At 50.5% G+C, this 19,986-nt stretch overlaps 1 protein-coding gene across 1 annotated transcript in view; it reads right to left on the bottom strand.

Annotated features, from left to right (window-relative positions):
* IGSF9B (immunoglobulin superfamily member 9B) overlaps positions 1-19,986 on the bottom strand; it is a 77,850-nt gene that overhangs the window by 14,721 nt on the left and 43,143 nt on the right. The window contains 8 exon segments of the mRNA XM_018567115.1: positions 298-1,791; positions 2,637-2,682; positions 5,121-5,282; positions 7,450-7,534; positions 8,845-9,071; positions 9,162-9,337; positions 15,514-15,625; positions 17,412-17,562. Of these exon segments, the coding sequence (XP_018422617.1) occupies positions 298-1,791; positions 2,637-2,682; positions 5,121-5,282; positions 7,450-7,534; positions 8,845-9,071; positions 9,162-9,337; positions 15,514-15,625; positions 17,412-17,562 (2,453 nt within the window).

Consider the following 19,986-nt stretch of genomic DNA (forward strand, 5'->3'; position numbering starts at 1 on the left):
AGTCCTGGATGCAGCTGACAGAAATATGTTTTTTTTTTTAAGATTTGGTGACAACAGGTTAAATACTTTTCACTGCATGCAGCTCATCAGAGCAAAGTTTCATATAAGGAACCTAGTTAGCTCTCAAATGCTTCCACCTTTCATACGTTGTTCTCCCATAAATTACAAACAGGAAGCAGTGCACTCAAGGAACACCAGATTTGTATTGGGATTCCCCTTTGTCATGTGATCTGCAAATCATCCAATGGAAACCCCCTAACACTACATTCATTCTCACGCTAGCAGCATTGGACTCACCCTGCAGTGCACAGCACCGCTGTCTCTGCGTGTACGCGCTCTTCTCCTCTTCGGCGTCCGTCCGCATGGGGGGAAGAGTCAGGTGGGGTAAGTCGGTAGCTGGGACTATCATGGCTGCTCTTTGCTGGGGATCCAGAGGAAGGAGGTGATTTGTGTAAAAAGCCCGGAGGCTGTAGAGCAATGCCAGAGCAGTCTGAAGGTGGGGGAAGCAGGCCAGGCCTAGGCCTGGCTCTAGCACTTAGTTCAGGGGAGCCATGCCTGGAACTCAGTGGACTCTGCGTCAGTGGGGAAAGGCGAGAGGGCTGCAGCACCACCTGATGTATACTTGGCTCTAGTCTACGATGCTGTCTGGGGCTCATTTGCGGACGTGTCCGGCTCTCAAACCAACGAGCATCCATCCCAAAGGACCCTGGCTCGGGGATGTCTGGGTATGGAAGCACCGGGATTCCCATCCCTTGGCTAGTGTGCCGAAGCTGGCTCTGAGCAGCCAGTTGCATAGCTGCATCCTGCCAAGAAGTTGGGTGAGGAGGATGAGGGCCACGACCAGGAAGCCGACCTGACCAACCCGGGTGGGGTTCCAGAGGCAAGATGGCAGCATATGGTGGAACTTGCAAGGAGCTGGGAGGTAGGCGTCCTCGTGGGAATGGATCTGGTGGTGGTGGAGGCAAAGGACGCCTCATCTCTGCAGGTTCATAGCGGTGTTGGATAAACATAGAAGGAGATGGGGGAACATCCAATCCTCCGAAGGGGAACTCTGGTACTCCCCACTGCTCTGGAGAACGACCCCCAGTAGGCGTATGAGTGAGAGGCAAGGTACTTGTAGAGCTGTTCTCGCCATTCTCTTCCGGGATGGGTGGAAAAGATCCTTCAGGATGTAAAGGTGGCGAGGACATGACGGAACTAAGAGGACTGACCTCTGGCATATAGAAGGGTGGAGGAGGATCAGAATCACGAGGGCTGCTGCTAAGATATCCGTATATATGACCATGATGGTATCCGCCAGGTCGGGACTGACCAGAAGCCTGTTGCCTTCCCTCAGAGGGCTGATGCTGAAACCGAGGACTATATGCGGGAGGCTGTAGAGGAGAATCTTGGCTGGATGACAATGGGGTGAGCTGGGACTTCAATCCAGTTGGTTCATCATTCTCCTCATCAGACTGTCGGAACTCTGGGTACATGTCAGTCTCCTCTGCAAATGGAAAACCTTGTATACGGCGACTGCGCAGAGCTGGCTCCTGGTCTGGGCTGTCTGTGACAAAACGCCCGTCTGGACCTCGACTGATCAGCTCAATGGGCGTAGTGACCTCCGCTTCTGCCTGGCTTACGCTGTACTTCTTGCTGGTCATGGCGCGTTTGGTCTTCTTATACAAGGACAGCTCTTTCTCCCGGCCAGGACTTAGCGGCCGCTTGGATGGCAGACCCTGGTCCTCGGATGATTCTGAAGGGGCATGGAGGGTCCGAACACTCTCCGGACTGACTTTTCCAGAGGATAATCTGCGACGAGAGAGAGAGAAGGGTGTTAGACTGTGCCAATTAAAGCTGAACATACAGGGACAAACCATCCAATTATTGTATTGGCGATACTACGCGTGCCAAATGAAAGGTTTTATAATGAAATATGAGGAAATTATAAATATTTGGGTCTATTTTATGGTACTACTGGTTCTGTTAGGTGTAAAATATCAGTCTTTGGTCTCTACAGCTGAAACCATTACCATCACTTTTGGATCCATAACTCATATCTGGAAACAGACTGTTCTGTGTGTATTCGTATTATCAGTGCCTGTAATCTGACTTCTGAGGACAAGTGATGAACAGCAATACCTCGCACATTGTCCGGTCTCCTGCGTCCCGGTACTCCCTTGGCAACCGCCCATTTGTGGTCCTTGACACTAAGTCTACCTGTACTCTGTGTATAGTAGTATATAAATCAGAGCATAAAATACACACACACTGGCAGTGCGTGGCAATGCCACTGTGTTATCTAAATTCCTGTCTCCAGAATTTGAGTGGCCAGCGCATGCTGATGGCACAGGTGTGCACAGCCTTTAAAATAAAGGTGTTGGGAAGGGTTCAGGGCTCCACCAATCTTTAATGCACTACGGTTTGGAGCGAATTCTCACAATATATATATATATATATATAATGTGTTTTCTGCATATTGTTTTATCTGAATGGGTTGTGTGTAGTTGTGCTATATCTACACGCCTTGTATAGACACTTCTATCTCTACGGCTTGTCTGCAAGTGTTGTGTACACAGTTCCATCTAAAAATACTATGAAAACAGCGGTCTTGATACTCGTTGAGTGTTACATGCAGCAATAAGATATTTACTTACGGTGACTCCATACTTTTCCGGCAATGAGTAATGGACAATGGTGGATCTGAGGAGACAAGCACAATCACAAAACTGGTCAGCTTCATAGCATCAAACCAATGGAAGCGGTGTGATGATTGTAGAATGCACAGAGGTGTCTATGGTGAGAGGAACTAAAAACACTGTGACAGCAGAAACAGAGTACTTGAGACGTATTCTACTAGAGGGAACCGGGCAAAGCAGATGTATCCTGACAGAGAGGACAGATTAGGGATACAGGCACAAGAGGCAGGCATACCGGCAGAGGGATACGGGCACAAGAGGCTGGCATACCGGCAGAGGGATACGGGCACAAGAGGCAGGTATATCGGCAGAGGGATACGGGCACAAGAAGAAGGTATACCGGCAGAGGGATACGGGCACAAGAAGAAGGTATACCGGCAGAGGGATACGGGCACAAGAAGAAGGTATACCGGCAGAGGGATACGGGCACAAGAAGAAGGTATACCGGCAGAGGGATACGGGCACAAGAAGAAGGTATACCGGCAGAGGGATACGGGCACAAGAAGAAGGTATACCGGCAGAGGGATACGGGCACAAGAAGAAGGTATACCGGCAGAGGGATACGGGCACAAGAAGAAGGTATACCGGCAGAGGGATACGGGCACAAGAAGAAGGTATACCGGCAGAGGGATACGGGCACAAGAAGAAGGTATACCGGCAGAGGGATACGGGCACAAGAAGAAGGTATACCGGCAGAGGGATACGGGCACAAGAAGAAGGTATACCGGCAGAGGGATACGGGCACAAGAAGAAGGTATACCGGCAGAGGGATACGGGCACAAGAAGAAGGTATACCGGCAGAGGGATACGGGCACAAGAAGAAGGTATACCGGCAGAGGGATACGGGCACAAGAAGAAGGTATACCGGCAGAGGGATACGGGCACAAGAAGAAGGTATACCGGCAGAGGGATACGGGCACAAGAAGAAGGTATACCGGCAGAGGGATACGGGCACAAGAAGAAGGTATACCGGCAGAGGGATACGGGCACAAGAAGAAGGTATACCGGCAGAGGGATACGGGCACAAGAAGAAGGTATACCGGCAGAGGGATACGGGCACAAGAAGAAGGTATACCGGCAGAGGGATACGGGCACAAGAAGAAGGTATACCGGCAGAGGGATACGGGCACAAGAAGAAGGTATACCGGCAGAGGGATACGGGCACAAGAAGAAGGTATACCGGCAGAGGGATACGGGCACAAGAAGAAGGTATACCGGCAGAGGGATACGGGCACAAGAAGAAGGTATACCGGCAGAGGGATACGGGCACAAGAAGAAGGTATACCGGCAGAGGGATACGGGCACAAGAAGAAGGTATACCGGCAGAGGGATACGGGCACAAGAAGAAGGTATACCGGCAGAGGGATACGGGCACAAGAAGAAGGTATACCGGCAGAGGGATACGGGCACAAGAAGAAGGTATACCGGCAGAGGGATACGGGCACAAGAAGAAGGTATACCGGCAGAGGGATACGGGCACAAGAAGAAGGTATACCGGCAGAGGGATACGGGCACAAGAAGAAGGTATACCGGCAGAGGGATACGGGCACAAGAAGAAGGTATACCGGCAGAGGGATACGGGCACAAGAAGAAGGTATACCGGCAGAGGGATACGGGCACAAGAAGAAGGTATACCGGCAGAGGGATACGGGCACAAGAAGAAGGTATACCGGCAGAGGGATACGGGCACAAGAAGAAGGTATACCGGCAGAGGGATACGGGCACAAGAAGAAGGTATACCGGCAGAGGGATACGGGCACAAGAAGAAGGTATACCGGCAGAGGGATACGGGCACAAGAAGAAGGTATACCGGCAGAGGGATACGGGCACAAGAGGCAGGTATACCGGCAGAGGGATACGGGCACAAGAGGCATATAGACACAAAGTTGTAATCTGGCAGAGAGATTGAGCACAAAATGTATTCTGGTAGGAGGATGGAGATACAAGAGAGAGTTCTTCTATAGAGGATCAGGAATGATGTATGGTGACAGAGGGATGGGGGGATAGGCGAGATTATTCTGGCAGAGCAATAGGGGCATAGAGGCAGGAGGTACAGGCACACTATTTTGGCAGAGGGATGGGGCATAGGGGAGATGTATTTTGGTAGAGGAAGAAGGTACATGTACACTGTATTGTGGCAGAGGGATGGGGGCACAGCAGAGTTCTTATCCCCCGCTGCTTCATCTAAAACTAAAAAGGTTTTGGCCGGAGCTACACTTTAATGGAGTGACCTGAGGCCGGGTCCATGGGAAGCACATAGGACTCATGGATTGGAGCAGCATCGCTCTGTTTCATCGGGTCATGTGCTAGGATTGCGAGAGGTCCTTCTGGGTGCAGATCGGATGGCCGAGGTTATGCGGTTGGAAAGAAATGAAATGTTTTACTGCTCTGTGTTCATTGGATGGCCGAGTGAAGAAAATCCACCGCGACCTTTACTCTCACCTTTTTTTCTTTTCAACTTGCGTTTTCTCTGCCGGTTGACCACACACGCTGCCAGGGTGCTGAACAGCACCGCGGCGGCCAAAAAACAGATTGTGGCAACAATTCCAGCAAGAACGGGGCGAGCAAAACCTTCATCACTTAGTTCTGGAGAGGGGAAGACATCTGCAAGACAAAAAAAAAGGTGGAATTCTCAAAGAGATACTACGGTATTTGTACACAGCCAGAGGACAGAATAACCCAAAAAAACATCCGCTTACTGTCGCTGGTATGGGATTGGCTGATGCTCAACTATTTCCTGATCACACAAATATTCATCATTATTTTGGTTTATAGTTCCATATTTCTAAATGTAAATTGTTAATATTGGATGTTCTCATGTTCTAATCCAGAAGCTGATGTAATATGCTGTGGCTGAGAAGAGTCAGCAGAGGGCGCTCTGATAGAACGGACACGGCACAGTCTGGCAGCGACCGGCACACACAGGTTACCTGGCACATCAAGGCTTTGTAGAAACTCAACTGGCATTCTCTAGACCCCCCTCCCAGAAACCCCAACAATACGGATTGTGAGACGAGGATCTGCAGGCTCTGACCTGTGCTGGACAATCCGGCGATGTTACTCGGCTCGCTGATGAGATCCTGCATCACGGCTAGAACCCGGAACTCGTACCACGTCTCCTGCAACATGAGAGGACACAGCACGCTGAGACTGCTGAATGAGTACCCCCAACACGGGACATGTCATAACCCCATAATGTGGAGAATCTCAGGGTTGGGACCGGTCAGGTGAGAAATCTCAGAGTAGGGACCTGCAATGTGGGAAATCTCAGAGTAGGGATCTGCAATGTGGGAAATCTCAGAGTAGGGACCTGCAATGTGGGAAATCTCAGAGTAGGGACCTGCAATGTGGGAAATCTCAGAGTAGGGACCTGCAATGTGGGAAATCTCAGAGCAGGAAGTCCGATTTCAGGACAGTGGTGGAGTACCAGGGGCCCAGTCGCAGCTGCAGCCTGGTAGTTCTCGTGAAAATGGCAAGTATCAGCATTGGTATATGAGCATCCCAAGTAGGAACCCATAATGTGAGAAATTCTAGGGTAAGACTCATAATGGGGGAAATAATAGGGTAGAGAATCATAATGTCAGAAATCTCAGAGTAGGGACTCATAATGTGGTAAATGCCAGGGTAGGGACCCACATGTGGGAAATCCACCTATAAGAGATGAATCGGTTACAGGAAGGGTCTGTTGGGCTGAGTCACCTTCTAATGAATGGCGAGAAATATGAAATTACACCGTAAGTCCAGTAAGGGCTGTGGGAGCCCCTAGTGATGGATGCAGCAGGTGTACAGACCTGGGAACTCAAGGCAGAGATCCCACCAAGAGTCCCCAAAAGACAATCAGGGGATTAAACTCTCCAGCATCCCCCAACCAGTGACCGACCCTTTAACCCCTTCGTGACTGACGACGTACAGTGTACGGGGCTATTGCCGCCGGGACTCTGTTTAGACTTGTAGAGCCGACTGTCGGCTTTACAACAGAAGCGATTCTGGCGACTTACCTGTCGCCAGATCGCTTCTGTGTCCCGAAGAAGGGGCCGCCCCCCCTCCCCCCCCCACCGTGCTTCCCGGGCTCCGTTGCCCCTCCTACGGGCCCGGCGTCCTTGGTGTCTGCGGGGAGGAGGTCGACGAACTTCCGTTCATCGATCTCCTCCCCGTTCTATGGGACCTGGAGCTATGCAGTTTGCATCACTTCCGGTCCCTGGGCTGTGATTGGTCGGCTCCTGAAGCCTGCGATCTGCACTTCAATAGCTTATTTCCAGTGTAAAGGTGACACTGGGGGTCTTTTGGACCCCCAGCATCACATTAAAGAGTACCAACTTAGTTCTGGAGAGGGGAAGACATCTGCAAGACAAAAAAAAAGGTGGAATTCTCAAAGAGATACTACGGTATTTGTACACAGCCAGAGGACAGAATAACCCAAAAAAACATCCGCTTACTGTCGCTGGTATGGGATTGGCTGATGCTCAACTATTTCCTGATCACACAAATATTCATCATTATTTTGGTTTATAGTTCCATATTTCTAAATGTAAATTGTTAATATTGGATGTTCTCATGTTCTAATCCAGAAGCTGATGTAATATGCTGTGGCTGAGAAGAGTCAGCAGAGGGCGCTCTGATAGAACGGACACGGCACAGTCTGGCAGCGACCGGCACACACAGGTTACCTGGCACATCAAGGCTTTGTAGAAACTCAACTGGCATTCTCTAGACCCCCCTCCCAGAAACCCCAACAATACGGATTGTGAGACGAGGATCTGCAGGCTCTGACCTGTGCTGGACAATCCGGCGATGTTACTCGGCTCGCTGATGAGATCCTGCATCACGGCTAGAACCCGGAACTCGTACCACGTCTCCTGCAACATGAGAGGACACAGCACGCTGAGACTGCTGAATGAGTACCCCCAACACGGGACATGTCATAACCCCATAATGTGGAGAATCTCAGGGTTGGGACCGGTCAGGTGAGAAATCTCAGAGTAGGGACCTGCAATGTGGGAAATCTCAGAGTAGGGACCTGCAATGTGGGAAATCTCAGAGCAGGAAGTCCGATTTCAGGACAGTGGTGGAGTACCAGGGGCCCAGTCGCAGCTGCAGCCTGGTAGTTCTCGTGAAAATGGCAAGTATCAGCATTGGTATATGAGCATCCCAAGTAGGAACCCATAATGTGAGAAATTCTAGGGTAAGACTCATAATGGGGGAAATAATAGGGTAGAGAATCATAATGTCAGAAATCTCAGAGTAGGGACTCATAATGTGGTAAATGCCAGGGTAGGGACCCACATGTGGGAAATCCACCTATAAGAGATGAATCGGTTACAGGAAGGGTCTGTTGGGCTGAGTCACCTTCTAATGAATGGCGAGAAATATGAAATTACACCGTAAGTCCAGTAAGGGCTGTGGGAGCCCCTAGTGATGGATGCAGCAGGTGTACAGACCTGGGAACTCAAGGCAGAGATCCCACCAAGAGTCCCCAAAAGACAATCAGGGGATTAAACTCTCCAGCATCCCCCAACCAGTGACCGACCCTTTAACCCCTTCGTGACTGACGACGTACAGTGTACGGGGCTATTGCCGCCGGGACTCTGTTTAGACTTGTAGAGCCGACTGTCGGCTTTACAACAGAAGCGATTCTGGCGACTTACCTGTCGCCAGATCGCTTCTGTGTCCCGAAGAAGGGGCCGCCCCCCCCCCCCCCCCCACCGTGCTTCCCGGGCTCCGTTGCCCCTCCTACGGGCCCGGCGTCCTTAGTGTCCGCGGGGAGGAGGGCGACGAACTTCCGTTCATCGATCTCCTCCCCGTTCTATGGGACCTGGAGCTATGCAGTTTGCATCACTTCCGGTCCCTGGGCTGTGATTGGTCGGCTCCTGAAGAACTATTATTGCGCAACATACAAATTTGCAACTACCACCATTTTATTCTATAGGGTCCAGGCATTCAGAAAATATATACTGTTTGGGGGTTTTCAGTCATTTTCAGGCCTATGTGGAATATAACATGGGTGCAAAAAATGAAAAAAAAAAGGCCTCAGTCATGAAGGGGTTAAAATGTCAATATGTGACGATAATGGAATGAGGAAATACAAGAAGTCCTGATAAGAAGTGTAGACAAATTCTCTCTCAGAGCTCAGGATTATGCCTGAAAGTCCCACACACCGTCTACCTACCTGGGAAAGTTCTTTCGCTAGGATCTCCGTCTCAGTCCCAGCTATGGAGTCATCGAGAATCTCCCATCTCTCCGCCAAGCGAAACTCCATAATGTAACGATCAAGTGGAAAGCTGTGATTGGCTGGGGGGAGCCAGGAAAGCAGCACGCCTTGCTGGGTCCGATTGGCTATTAGGCAGCGGGGTGAGGTCAAGACCACTAGGGGCTCCGGGGTTGTGAGAGGGAAGGCTGTCAGGAAGATGGCAACGTTAGAATAGACCCCCCCGTGACTCGACCATATCAGCATTTAGGCCACTGAAATGCCACTCTGTGCCTCACCTAAAGTCCGAACCGTGACCACTTCACTAAACGAGCTGGTCCCCAATTTATTTTGTGCAAGAACGCTGAACTGATATTCCGTCTCAGAGTCCAGAGAGTCTATGAGCAGGAATGAGACTCCGCTGGCTACGGGCATGGAGACCCAATCGTGAGGCCCGAACTGAGCGCGCTTCATCCTGCAAGAGGCCAGGAAACAGAGTAATGATAATAATAATAATAATGATCTCATTGCATTAGGCCGGATCCCCCAACACAGGAAGACATCTTTGAAGAAAGGAAACATTCAGATAAACAAATTTCATTCATTACATATTTGTCCCTCCGTTGCGGTAAACATCGAAGTTACGTTTTTTTCTACTCCATTGGCGAGGAACCCTGAAAAATGGCCAATGTACCTCCTGAGCAGACTGTAAGAAGGACGGGTGGAGAGAAGTCAGAAGAGTCGTCTACATGAAGATATTTGTCACCATCATAGAATGGACACTCAATGACCTGCCATGGGAGACGGGTTCCTGTCACGTTTGGCTCATTGTACACTACCTACAACATTAACCCCTTCGTGACGGGAGACGTACACTGTGCGTCCCGGAACTTTGTGCCTATATGACTGGCCACGTACACTGTTCGTCCCGGAACTTTGTGCCTATATGACTGGCCACGTGCACTGTACGTCCCGGAACTTTGTGCCTATAAGACTGGCCACGTACACTGTGCGTCCCGGAACTTTGTGCCTATATGACTGGCCACGTACACTGTGCGTCCCGGAACTTTGTGCCTATATGACTGGCCACGTACACTGTGCGTGACGAGTTATATCAGGCTCTGTAATGCCGGTAACTGTTGATTCTCAGCGGTTACCAGTCATTAATGAATGACTCAGTATTGAGGCATTCATTGATGAAATAGCTAAAAGGAGAACTATGAGGTCAGGGCTTTTCCCCATAGTTCTCCTTAGGGTAACGGGAGGACACAAACTAGCGTCCTCCCGTCACCCTAGGCTCAGTATATAGGGAGCTACAGCTAGCGGTATACTGAGACGCCGCAGCTGGAGCGGATCCCGACATTACTGTCTGGATCCGCCCAGCAGCGTGAGTGACAGCTGGTCCTGGCACCACCTACCTACATATGCTGGAGCTTAAAAGGAGAACTATGGGGTCAGGGCTTTTCCCCATAGTTCTTCTAAGGGTCACGGGACACAAACTAGAGTCACCCGGGAGGACGCTACAGCTCGCGGTATACTGAGACGCCGCAGCTGAAACGGATCCCGACAATTATGTCTGGATCCGCCCAGCTGCGTGAGTGACAGCTGGCTCCTCCTATCTAGCGGCAGAGCCAGCTGTACCCGCCCCCTCCCCCGTCCGTTCCGCCAGTCAGCGCTGGAGGTTCGGAACGGGGAATCCAGCCCCTCCCCTGTCACCGCAGAGAGCCATGACAGGATCGAGAGGTGAGCGAACGCCGGTATGTGTTCCCGATCTACTGAGCCGACCTGTGACAGTCTCATTGTCACAGGTTGGCTAGAACTATGAGGTGAATGAAATGGACCCCCTCCCCCCCCCCTCATAGTTCTCCTTTAAGCTTTTGTAAAAGCTTATTTCTTTCATTAATGAGAGAATGAAGCCGTTACATGCAAATACGGGAGCGCTAAATAGCGCTCCGCTCCAGTATTTGACAGCTGAAAATAGCAGAGAGGCAGCAGAGTGACTCACCTCCCTGCTATTTGTTTTGACAGCTCCATAGACTGGCCCGATGTTTATGAATCTACATGATACATCAAGCAAAGGAGATACAAGAGATACAATGTATCTCTTTGCTTGAAAATGTATAATTTCTGATCATCTAGGCAAGATCAAAGAGCTTTAGTGAGATCTGAATCTGACACGCTGTCAGGATCAGACTCTGAGGTTATTATTAGCTGTTCCTAAGTTTGGAGCGGCCCTAATAATAGCCAAAAATGTAAAAAAAAAAGTTAATTTATCAAGCAGTCATAATGACTGCTTGGTATAAACTGACAAAGTATTAAAAAAAAGTGTAAACAAATTAGGAAAATAAAATTATATATAAATATATTTTTATACTATAATTATTAAAACAAAATTCTAAAAAAATAATCAAAACTTGTGAAAAAAGTGTTTTCTTCTAGTTTTTTTTCCTCATTTTTTATATTTGATTCAAACTAAGTGAGGCGTCAGGTACATGTTTGATATAATTATATCGCCCGATCTGTCCTCTAAAAAACAAATATATAATATGTGCGGGTACATTTAGTATGAAAGTATATTACTGCTGTGGAAGAATCGCACAGCAACAATGTAACAAGCGTGTCCGTCATTTATGAACAGAAACGGAAAACTAGCGCAGCCATGAAGGGGTTAATGACCGAGTGTAACGTGTGAAATAGTGGAGGTCGCCTGCCAAGCTCCACTCAGAAGGGGTTGTCAAGGTTAGAGCCACTTGGTAATGGCTTCTCATTAGGTGGCATGATGGTCTTGTCTTATTGGTTGCTGCTCTCTATCAATGCCTTCTCTGCAATAAAAAAAGTTCCTGTAAACATCTAAAAAAAAAAAAAAAAATACAACCCTCTGCAGATACATTCAGAAGAGTTCTGAGCTGCCGAGAAGGGATGTCGCCTCTTGTCATAGGATGCTCCTTCTTAAAAAGGAGAACTATGAGGTGATGATGATTTTCACTCATCCTCATAATCTGAGCCGACGTGTGACAATGAGACTGTCACAGGTCGGCTCAGTAGATCGGGAAGTGAGCGAACACATACCGGCGCTCGCTCACCTCTCGATCCTGTCACGGCTCTGTCAAGGGGAGGTACTGGATTCTCCGCTCTGATCCTCCAGCGCTGACTGGCGGAACGGGCAGGGGAGGGGGCGGGTACAGCCTCTAGATAGGCAGAGCCAGCTGTCACTCACGCAGCTGGGCGGATCCAGACATAATTGTCGGGATCCGTTTCAGCTGTGGCGTCTCAGTATACCGCGAGCTGTAGCTCTCTATATACTGAGCCTAGGGTGACGGGAGGACGCTAGTTTGTGTCCTCCCGTTACACTAAGGAGAACTATGGGCAAAAGCCCTGACCCCGTACTTCTCCTTTAAGCTCCAGCATATGTAGGTAGGTGGTACCGGGACCAGGAAACACTCTGGTGGCATGTCACAGGGTCAGACTTTAGGAAGATGATGACTGAGTGAGCTGGGCACCCCCGGCGCATTTCATTGTTGTGTCCCTGGAAGCCAATTCATATTCATCATGTTTGTGTGGAGTTCACCTCGATCTGTAATGGACACCTATACCAAGTGACAATTCTGCCAATCCATCTGAAAATGCTAGTTACCTGGTTGTCTCTGGCCTCAGTACTTACTGAACCACTGACCAGGAACAAGCATGCAGAAAGCTAAGCCCGGTGTAACGTCAGAACTTTGCACAATTATCTCAGTTCAGTAACTCAGATGGAATGGAATCCAAAAAGGATCACCATGACAGCCAGGCACCCAGCGGCCTGTATAGTTTCCAAAGTGAGCATTTTACAAACCTCGGCATCTGAAACCCGAGTACGATAGGAAATGAAGGAGCAGATACGTAGAGATTTCTTATAATGAAAAGATCAATCCAAAATCAACAGATCAATAGAGAATGGCAGCTCATGCTAAAGCAGAACTCAACTTCCTGTAACAAACTGCACTCGGTTCCTTCTCCGCATCCCTATTGGTCAATGTGAGAACCTTCACATGAAAGAAAAACTGCGGCCAGACCATGGAAACCCCACTCGCTGCCTCAATGATAATGACTACACATAAGAATCCTCAGGAGAGCAACAAAGTGCTCAAAAACTGATCTTCCCGGGAATCTGTCTGGGGCTGTTACAATGTTATGGGTGCTGCCATCTTGGATTCCTCCAAAACAGGTCAGCAATACATGGCATTGTAATATCCCCTTCACACACCGTACCAATGTACCCCAGAAAACAACCGGCGGATGGCGCCACAGCACACAATCTAGAAGATATGTTGTCCGCACCCCATTCTGCTCCGGAATGTCATCTTTATTCGTATTCCTTTAGCATGACATGTGAATGCAACGTTCCGGAGCCTCACAGGAACCCTTCGTCAGGCAAAGTGTCCAACACTTTGCCTGACAGCACTTTGCCTGACAGCACTTTGCCTGACAGCACTTTGCCTGACAGCACTTTGCCTGACGAAGGGTTCCTGTGAGGCTCCGGAACGTTGCATTCACATGTCATGCTAAAGGAATACGAAAAAGGATGACATTCCGGAGCAGAATGGGGTGCGGACAACATATCTTCTAGATTGTGTGCTGTGGCGCCATCCGCCGGTTGTTTTCTGGGGTACATCTTGAACTGGAGAGAGTCCAGCGGAGGGCAACAAAACTAATTAGGGGAATGGAGGACCAGAGCTATGAGACAAGGGGGAGGGGATGGAGGACCAGAGCTATGAGACAAGGGGGAGGGGATGGAGGACCAGAGCTATGAGACATGGGGGAGGGGATGGAGGGCCAGAGCTATGAGACAAGGGGGAGGGGCTGGAGGACCAGAGCTATGAGACAAGAGGGAGGGGCTGGAGGACCAGAGCTATGAGACAAGGGGGAGGGGCTGGAGGACCAGAGCTATGAGACAAGGGGGAGGGGCTGGAGGACCAGAGCTATGAGACAAGGGGGAGGGGCTGGAGGACCAGAGCTATGAGACAAGGGGGAGGTGCTGGAGGACCAGAGCTATGAGACAAGGCTTCTGACCTTAAACATGGCTGGAAGTAAGGAGATTAAGGGGGGATATGATTTTCATGTACAAGATGTTCAATGGTGACAGCAACATTGGCAACAAACTGTTTGGAGATTAACTCCATTACAAAGACTAGAGCGGTTAAGGTCTGGAACTCACTGCCATCGGCCGTCATCTCAGCCAAGAGTGTAGATTTGTTCAAGAAACGTTTGGACAATTTCCTGAGGGACCGTAATATCCGGGGGTACCAGTATCCCTAAGACTGAGATGATGCGCGGACCTATATGGGTTGGACTCGATGGACATATGTCTTTATTCAACCCAAAATACTATGTAACATCGGTACGGTGTGCGAAGGGGATATTACAATGGCATCTACTGCTGACTTGTTTTGGAGGAATCCAAGATGGCAGCACAACATATCTTCTAAGCAGTAGATGCCAGCCACCGGCCACTCGCTCTAGACAAGGGGGTTGATTTACTAAAGGCAAACCAGGCTGTTCACTTTGCAAGGGGAGATTCCCTTAGCTTAGTGAATGTGGCGAAACTTCACTTTGTAAACAATACCCAAGTCATATGTTGAACATGATTGGGTGATGGAAGCCAGCAGAGCTTCCCCTCATTCACTAAACCAAGAGCAAACTTCCCTTGCGAATTGAACAGCCGGATTGCCTTTAGTAAATAAACCCCCAGTTGTGTCAGCAGGTTTAATTGCCCCCGTTCCTCCTAAGCAAAACCCTTCCTGAGGTCACGTGACCCCCCCGGGGAGCTCATAGTGCAGCTACAAGTCAGGACACTGTATCAAGTAAAACACAAAAGATAAAAGAAAGCCACTTGTCCCTACGACAATCACAACTTACATTCGGCAGTATGTCAGGGAGATCACATGAGACTAGAAGCAGACGGAGATGAAAAGGCATAAATTGCTGCTCAGTGCTGCACAGTTTGGAACGTTGGAGGGGTAATTCAATGCTTGTCAGGGACATGTACATCTAATTATTTAGATCTCCACAGCCTGACCCACAAGCTCACTTTACAAGGACCACCATGGAGGTTTTGGCAGCAGGAAGTCAAGTTTGACTTTTGCAGGACACATCCTCTCCGGTGACCTCGGCTTCTCTTCATATTCTGAATCGCCCAGATTTGTAACAGTTATACTTCACTGACACATTGAGAATGATCGGGGCGTGTTCTGTCTCTTCACACATACATTCCTATCTCCGCTCCTCTCTTGTACATTCGTCTATCATTGGCATGTTGTGCTATTCGGGGTACAAAACGCAGAACAAAAACAAGGCAGGAGAAGATGCAATCCCAGTGCGTGGCGTCACTTCAGATGCAAGTCATCATACATCATCTTATAACACATGACCAATAATCACGGATCATCATACTGCATACATGAAGTAGCATCCTTTATATGTGTGCGGCGTACTATATACATCGCCAGTGTATATACAAAACACACATATATCATACAGACATATAGGCGGCTCTCTTATATGTCACAGCAGGAATGTGAAGCTCACATCCCCAACAAAGCATGGCAGACACATAAAGACAGTGTGGAGATAGAAGCTGCAAAGCATGCTGGGATGACTCACAGAGCTCCATACCAAACTGAGAATGTCTGCTCAAATCCTCCGTCGTACCCAGCCTCCCAGGTCACATTGGCCGTGTTCATGGACACCACGACTCGCACATTGGAAGGGGCATGTGGGCTGGTACCTACACAGAGAGGAAAGCAGTATGACATAAGCAGGAAGTGCTCAGCTCAGTATAGACATGGGATGTCAGATGTCACCACACAGTTAGGATCTGACATCTCACCTGCGTGTGGTGACCTCTCACCTGTGTGTGGTGACATCTGACCTTTGTGTGGTGACCTCTGACATCTCACCTGTGTGTGGTGACATCTGACCTCTCACCTGTGTGTGGTGACATCTGACCTCTCACCTGTGTGTGGTGATAATTAACATCCTGTATCCCTAAGGTGCCTGGTGACATCGGATCCCTCACTCATGTATGGGAATAATTCAGTCATATCTAGGGGCATCTGACACGTCACCCATGCCTTGTAACATCTGACATATCCCACTCCTGTCTGGTGACATCACGCCTGTGTCTTGTGACATCAGATATCTCACCCGTGTCTATTATCTGACATGCCAACCATGACTGGTGACGTCTGACCTCTCGCCTGTGTCTGGGGATATCGGACATGCCACCTGTGCTTGGAAAAATCTGATGTCCCCCCCTGTGTCTTGTGACGTCCGATATGCTCCCTGTCCAGTGACAACCCACTCGTGTCTGGTGACATCTGACATCCTGCTACTACTTGGTGACATCTGACATACATCTGCTTCTAGAGACAGTCCATGAATATATCTTTATGACATCTGAGATCCTACCCATGTCTGGTGACATCTGGCATGCCACCTGTGCCTAGCGACACCTCACTCTTCTCTGGTGACAATTCATATCTCAGCCGTGTCTGTCTGACTTCCCGCCCTACTCTGGTGGCATCCCAACCGCGTCTGCTGATGATATGTGCCAAACCACTTATGTCTGGTGATATAGGACATCCCTCCTGGGTCCAATGACGTCCCACTATCGTTTGGTAACATCTGACATCCCGCCCATTTCTGGTGGCGCACCAACCCTGCCTGGAGACATCTAAAATCTTGTCTGCATATGGTGACCTCTGACCCCCCTACCCATGTCTGGTGTGACTCCATCTGTGCCTGATGTCATCTGATATCCCACTTGTGTCTGGTTACGTCTTACCAGTGTTTGGAGGCGCCCTACCAATCTAACATTTTGCCAGCGTATGGTGCCACCTGATGACTCTCACTCATGTCCGGTCACACAGGACGCCTCACCTATGTCCGGTCACACAGGACGCCTCACCTATGTCCGGTCACACAGGACGCCTCACCTATGTCCGGTCACACAGGACGCCTCACCTATGTCCGGTCACACAGGACACCTCACCTACGTCCGGTCACACAGGACACCTCCCCTATGTCCGGTCACACAGGACAACTCCCCTATGTCCGGTCACACAGGACACCTCACCTATGTCCAGTCACACAGGACACCTCCCCTACGTCCGGTCACACAGGACACCTCACCTACGTCCGGTCACACAGGACACCTCCCCTACGTCCGGTCACACAGGACACCTCCCCTACGTCCGGTCACACAGGACACCTCACCTACGTCCGGTCACACAGGACACCTCACCTATGTCTGGTCACACAGGACACCTCACCTATGTCCGGTCACACAGGACACCTCACCTACGTCCGGTCACACAGGACGCCTCACCTATGTCCAGTCACACAGGACACCTCCCCTCTCTTGTACAATTTGATCTCTATAGTGATTCTGATCCCCGCAACCATTTGTTGAAGTGAGGCCATGTGCTATGAAGAGAACCTGTCAGCTGTATAATCGTTATCAGACCTCTCACACAAATCACTGCGCACACTACCAGTTTATCCGGACTTACCAATAACAGTGAGGTGCGCACTGGCAGTGATACTCGTCACAACATTGCTGGCAACACATTCCCATTCTCCGTGATCTTCCTTACTGAGCGACCGAAACTGTAGGGAGCCACTGGGCAGCACGCTGTGCTTACTGGACGAGGGTCTTCCCACCTGCAAGATGGACACGTTACAACTCAAACAGTATGTCTCTGCTCATGTGACCCAAGGTAAAACTTCATGGATGGGACACAGAGCACACGGCGACCCCCCCGAGACACAGAGCACACGGCGACCCCCCAGGGACACAGAGCACACGGCGACCCCCCAGGGACACAGAGCACACGGCAACCCCCCAGGGACACAGAGCACACGGCAACTCCCCAGGGACACAGAGCACACCGAATGCACCACAACCCCCGGGACACAGAGCACACCGCAACGAGGAGACACAGTACTCCGCAACCGTGCCTATCAATTCTATCCAAAGAGAATCTCCAGACAATGTGATCTTCTTGCACCATATCAGCATGAATTAAAACTGTACACACCTCAGTATGGACTTTTGTTTGAATGGGAGGAGCCTAATGGGCTGATTTTTCTTTGACGCAAAAAAGGGGCGCACACCATTCTTTGTGAACAATTATCCAAAGAGAATGAACCTGACTGCAGGAAGCTCCCCCCCCCCGAGACCTATGACAGCCTAACACTGCATGCAGAGCGCCTCCCTGTGGGGAATGTGGATTACAGCAGGAGAGGAGTACAATACACACGATATGGGTATACAATGGGGGTGTACGGTGCGTGTTCTGCACCCTTTAATGATATCTGGGTCACACAATGCTGCAAAGAAGGAAGTACCCAGCAGCTCCGTCACTGTCCCATTTCATGGAATTCCCGCTATTTGTCTAACGGGAAAGAACACAGAGGAGGTGTGGCCAGCGCGGTGCTGGTATCTGGGGCAGAAAATGGCTGCAGAGGAATGGGGAAAGCTAATACATAAATGATGGCAGCATAGCAGAGGGTGGTCAGAGACACGATTCTATCTGCTCTCACAGTCCTGGGCGCCCCATACACGTCTATAGGAGAGCAGCGTCACATCTGATTTAATTCCAAAACAATGCGCCACCACCTCCGGCTGCCCAGACCCAGCTCCACAACAATGCTCTGCCTGCCTAAACCACTCTCCAGAACAAATCTGTCTACTTAGACCCTGCTCCAAATTATTGCTCCACGTTACTAGACCTGGCTCCAGCGCAACGCCTTGCCTGCCCAGACCTCCCTCCAGAACAAAGCACCGCCTGCCCAGACCCTTCTCCAGAACAAAGCACCGCCTGCCCAGACCCTTCTCCAGAACAAAGCACCGCCTGCCCAGACCCTTCTCCAGAACAAAGCACCGCCTGCCCAGACCCTTCTCCAGAACAAAGCACCGCCTGCCCAGACCCTTCTCCAGAACAAAGCACCGCCTGCCCAGACCCTTCTCCAGAACAAAGCACCGCCTGCCCAGACCCTTCTCCAGAACAAAGCACCGCCTGCCCAGACCCTTCTCCAGAACAAAGCACCGCCTGCCCAGACCCTTCTCCAGAACAAAGCACCGCCTGCCCAGACCCTTCTCCAGAACAAAGCACCGCCTGCCCAGACCCTTCTCCAGAACAAAGCACCGCCTGCCCAGACCCTTCTCCAGAACAAAGCACCGCCTGCCCAGACCCTTCTCCAGAACAAAGCACCGCCTGCCCAGACCCTTCTCCAGAACAAAGCACCGCCTGCCCAGACCCTTCTCCAGAACAAAGCACCGCCTGCCCAGACCCTTCTCCAGAACAAAGCACCGCCTGCCCAGACCCTTCTCCAGAACAAAGCACCGCCTGCCCAGACCCTTCTCCAGAACAAAGCACCGCCTGCCCAGACCCTTCTCCAGAACAAAGCACCGCCTGCCCAGACCCTTCTCCAGAACAAAGCACCGCCTGCCCAGACCCTTCTCCAGAACAAAGCACCGCCTGCCCAGACCCTTCTCCAGAACAAAGCACCGCCTGCCCAGACCCTTCTCCAGAACAAAGCACCGCCTGCCCAGACCCTTCTCCAGAACAAAGCACCGCCTGCCCAGACCCTTCTCCAGAACAAAGCACCGCCTGCCCAGACCCTTCTCCAGAACAAAGCACCGCCTGCCCAGACCCTTCTCCAGAACAAAGCACCGCCTGCCCAGACCCTTCTCCAGAACAAAGCACCGCCTGCCCAGACCCTTCTCCAGAACAAAGCACCGCCTGCCCAGACCCTTCTCCAGAACAAAGCACCGCCTGCCCAGACCCTTCTCCAGAACAAAGCACCGCCTGCCCAGACCCTTCTCCAGAACAATGCATCTCCTCTCCAGAAAAAGAAGAAAAAAACACCTCCTATCCAGAATAATGCACTGCCTGCCCAGACCCCCCTCCAGAACAAAGCACCTCCTGCCCAGACCCCTCCCCAGAACAAAACACCTCCTGCCCAGACCCCTCCACAGAACAAAACACCTCCTGCCCAGACCCCTCCCCAGAACAATGCACCTCCTGCCCAGACCCCTCCCCAGAACAAAGCACCTCCTGCCCAGACCCCTCCCCAGAACAA

The sequence above is a fragment of the Nanorana parkeri genome, unplaced genomic scaffold (genome assembly GCF_000935625.1).
Source record: "Nanorana parkeri isolate BGI_ZX_2015 unplaced genomic scaffold, ASM93562v1 scaffold1009, whole genome shotgun sequence".
NCBI lineage: Eukaryota > Metazoa > Chordata > Amphibia > Anura > Dicroglossidae > Nanorana > Nanorana parkeri.